Genomic DNA, 3,555 nt, shown 5'->3' on the forward strand with positions numbered 1-3,555 from the left:
TAAAGACTCCATCAAAAAAACTAGGAGATTTAATGAATGAATTTGGCAATGTAGCAGGGTACAAAATTAACACCCAGAATTCTATGGCTTTTTGATACACCAATAATGAACTCACAGAAACAGAAACTAAAAGTAAAAAAAAAAAAATCCCATTTACCAGTGCAACAAAGAATTAAGATACCTAGGAATAAACTTAACTAAGGAGGTAAAAGACCTGTTCTTGGGAAACTACAGGAAATCAAAAAGTGATAGAGGAAGACTAAAGCAAATAGAAGAACATAGCATATTCATGGATTGGTATAAGCAACATCATTAAAATGTTCATACCACGCAAAGCAATCTACAGTGTTAATGTATTCCCCATTAAAATATCAATGGCATAGCTGAAGACCTAGAACAAAGATTCGAAAAATTCCTATGGAATAAAAAAAAGCCCCAAATAGTTACAGCAATCTGGACAAAGAAGAACAAAGTTGGAGGGATCACAATATCAGATATCCAGCTATATTACAAAGCGACCATTCTCAAAACTGCCTGTTACTGGCACTAAAACAGACATATAGCCCAATGGGACAGAACAGAGAACATAGAAGTCGACCCTAACCATAACGCTCAATTAACATTTGACAAAGGAGGCAAAAGCATAGAATGGAGTCATACAGTCTCTTCAATAATTGGTGTTGGAACCAGGGCAGAGGTTGGGCCCAGGCGGGGCGGGGCGGTGCTGGGCGTGGCGGGGCTGGGCAGGGCTGCTGGACTGGGCGCTAGGGCCCAGCTGGCGCCGGCCACGCCCTGAGGACTCCTGCCCTTCTGGTCACCAAGGTCTGGGGCCTCAAGGCTGAGCCCCATGGAGGACCTTCGCCTGGACAGTTGCAAAGAGGAGGACAAGGCGCCGGGCGCCAAGGGGTGGCCCGCACCTCAGGCGAGGGTGCACTTCCGTGTGACAAGCTTAATCATGGAGGCAAGTGTCAAGCTAGGGATGCAGTCCATTCCCGTCGCCACCGCCTGTGCCATTTACCACAAGTTCTTCTGCGAGATCAACGTGGACGCCTATGACCCCTACTTGGTCGCCATGTCTGCCCTTTACTTGGCTGGCAAAGTGGAAGAACAGCCCCTGCGAACACGTGACATCATCAACGTGTCCAACAGGTACTTCCACCCGGGCAGCGAGCCCTTGGAGCTGGACTCCGGGTTCTGGGTGATCCGGGACAGCATTGCGCAGTGCGAGCTCCTTGTGCTGCGGGTACTGCGCTTCCAAGTCTCCTTTCAGCATCCACACAGGTACCTGCTCCACGACCTGATTTCTCTCAAGAACTGGCTGAATCCTTACAGCTGGCAACGGACCCCCATCTCCGTCACTGCCTGGGCCCTGCTGCGGGACAGCTACCGCGGGGGGCTGTACCTCGGGTTCCAGGCTCAGCACATAGCGCTGGCGGTGCTCCACCTGGCCCTGCAGGTCTACGGGTCGAGGTGCCCGCCGAGGCCGAGGCCGAGAAGCCTTGGTGGCAGGTGTTTAGTGACGACCTTACCAAGCCAATCATTGGTGACATTGTGTCTGATCTCAGTCGGATTTATACCATGGACACAGAGATGCCCTAAGGCCCTGGCCCAGGCCTGTCCAAAGAGATGCCGGGACGCTCGGCTGCCAGCAGAAGGCGCCACCACATCTCCGTGAGGGCAGGTCCCCAGAGCGCTGGCTGGGAGGACTGGTTTTGTGCTGCTGGAGACGGGCCGGTGAAGGCGATGACATGCTGCCACGTTGATTCTCAGGCTTTGACTGTCCCGGCAGCCATGGTCCAGAGGGTAATGGGAGCTGCACCTCCCGCGGACAGGAGCTTGCAGCGGGCAGCTCTCAGGTGTCCTGGTCTGCTTTTGTGCTTTGAAAGGACGCAGACTGCAGCCGAGCTTTGGGATCAGCGGAAGGAAAATCAAAGAACGGATTTAACTGTACCCCACGGGATTTTTTTAAAGGCCAGATTTATAGAAACTATGAATGAATTAACATAGAGGAAATTTTAGTTTGCTTAATGAGAGATATTACAAAGCCAAAATAAACATATAATAATAATTGGTGTTGGACAAATAGCACAGATACATGCAAAAAAAATTAATCTAGACCATCAACTTACACCATACACAAATATAAACTGGAAATGAATAAAGGACTTAACCGTGAGTGGATAACCATGAAAATCTTAGGAGAATCCGTAGGCAGCAAAATATCAGACATATGTCTCACCAATATCTTCACTGAAACAGCTCCTAGGCCAAAGGAATCTGAGGAGAAAATAAACAAATGGGACTATGTCAAATTAAAAAGCTTCTGCAGAGAAAAAGAAGCCAACAAATATAACAACAACAACAAAACAAGGAAGTCCCCTGCCAGGGAGAAGATATGTGCCTATGTTATATCCGATAAGGAACTATTCTTCAAAATTTATACTGAACTCAACAAATTAAACAAAAGGAAGATCAACATTCCAATAAAAAAAATGGGCATAGGACTAAGACACTTTTTGAAAGTGGACATACAGAAAGCCAAGAGACACATGAAAACATGCTCAAAACCAGTAATCATCCCAGACATGCAAATCAAAAGGACAATGAGATACCATCTCACACTCAGATGATAGTCAGAATGGCTATCATCAACAATTCAACAAACAACAAGTGCTGGCGAGGATGGGGTGTCAAAGGAAGCCTCTTGCATGACTGGTGGGAATGTAGACTGATATAGCAACTATGCAGAATATTATGGAGTTTCCTCAAAAACTTTAAAAAATGTAGCTCCCATTTGAACCATAATCCCACTACTAGGAACATATCCCAAGAAATGACAAACACCCATCGGAAAGAGCATGTGCACACACATATTTATAGCAGCACAATATACAAAGTAAGATTTGAAAAAAACCTAAGTGACCATCAGCAGATAAATGGATTAAAATCTGTGGCACATACCCACATAGGAAAAATACACTGCTGTAAAAAATAAAGAACTTTTACCATTCCCAAAAGCATGGAAGGACATGTACAGCATTATGTTAAGCAAAGCCAGCTGGAGAAAGATAAATACCACATGATCTCACTCATTTGTGGAACACAATGAACAACATAAACCATTCAACAAAAATAGATCCAGAGACAGAAAAGCATGGGACTGACTATCAAACCTCAGAGGGAAGGAAGGACTAGGGGGTAAGAGATCAACCAAAGGATTTGTATGCAGGCATATCAGCATAGCCATGGACATAGACACTGGGGGGGAGAAGGGCATGTGCTGGGGTGCAGGTGCACAATGGGGAAAAGGAGACATATGTAATACTATATGTAATCCTCTAAACAATAAAGAATTTTTTAAAAATGTGTTCCTAGAATTATACCTTCTAAATATAGTAATTTGATTAACATACATACCTAAATTCCCCAATCTCCCAATAACTCCATGATGGTTGATCTTTTATTTAAATCAACATGGCATGTGTAAAAATAGCTCAGGTCATTGTAATTGCTCCACACAAAACTCTTTGGATGTCTGGACCTATTTCTGTTAAC

General features: G+C 45.1%; 1 protein-coding gene across 1 annotated transcript; it reads left to right on the forward strand.

Annotated features, from left to right (window-relative positions):
* The first annotated feature begins 847 nt into the window (after positions 1-847).
* Positions 848-1,599, forward strand: LOC139000658 (cyclin-Q-like). Its single transcript, XM_070402795.1, has 2 exons — positions 848-1,470; positions 1,566-1,599. Exons 1-2 carry the CDS (start codon positions 848-850, stop codon positions 1,597-1,599), a joined length of 657 nt encoding a protein of 218 aa, XP_070258896.1.
* The last annotated feature ends 1,956 nt before the right edge of the window (positions 1,600-3,555 follow it).

The sequence above is a fragment of the Myotis yumanensis genome, unplaced genomic scaffold (genome assembly GCF_028538775.1).
Source record: "Myotis yumanensis isolate MYYU_CA2020_CCGP unplaced genomic scaffold, mMyoYum1.0.hap1 SCAF_24, whole genome shotgun sequence".
In the NCBI taxonomy this organism is placed as follows: Eukaryota; Metazoa; Chordata; class Mammalia; order Chiroptera; family Vespertilionidae; genus Myotis; species Myotis yumanensis.

Bases quoted from the DNA above. Each gene is read 5' to 3' on its own strand.
- LOC139000658 (XM_070402795.1), top strand. From the start codon at position 848: ATGGAGGACCTTCGCCTGGACAGTTGCAAAGAGGAGGACAAGGCGCCG. The intron at 1,471-1,565 runs GTGCCCGCCGAG...GTCTGATCTCAG, and splicing joins CTGCAGGTCTACGGGTCGAG to TCGGATTTATACCATGGACA.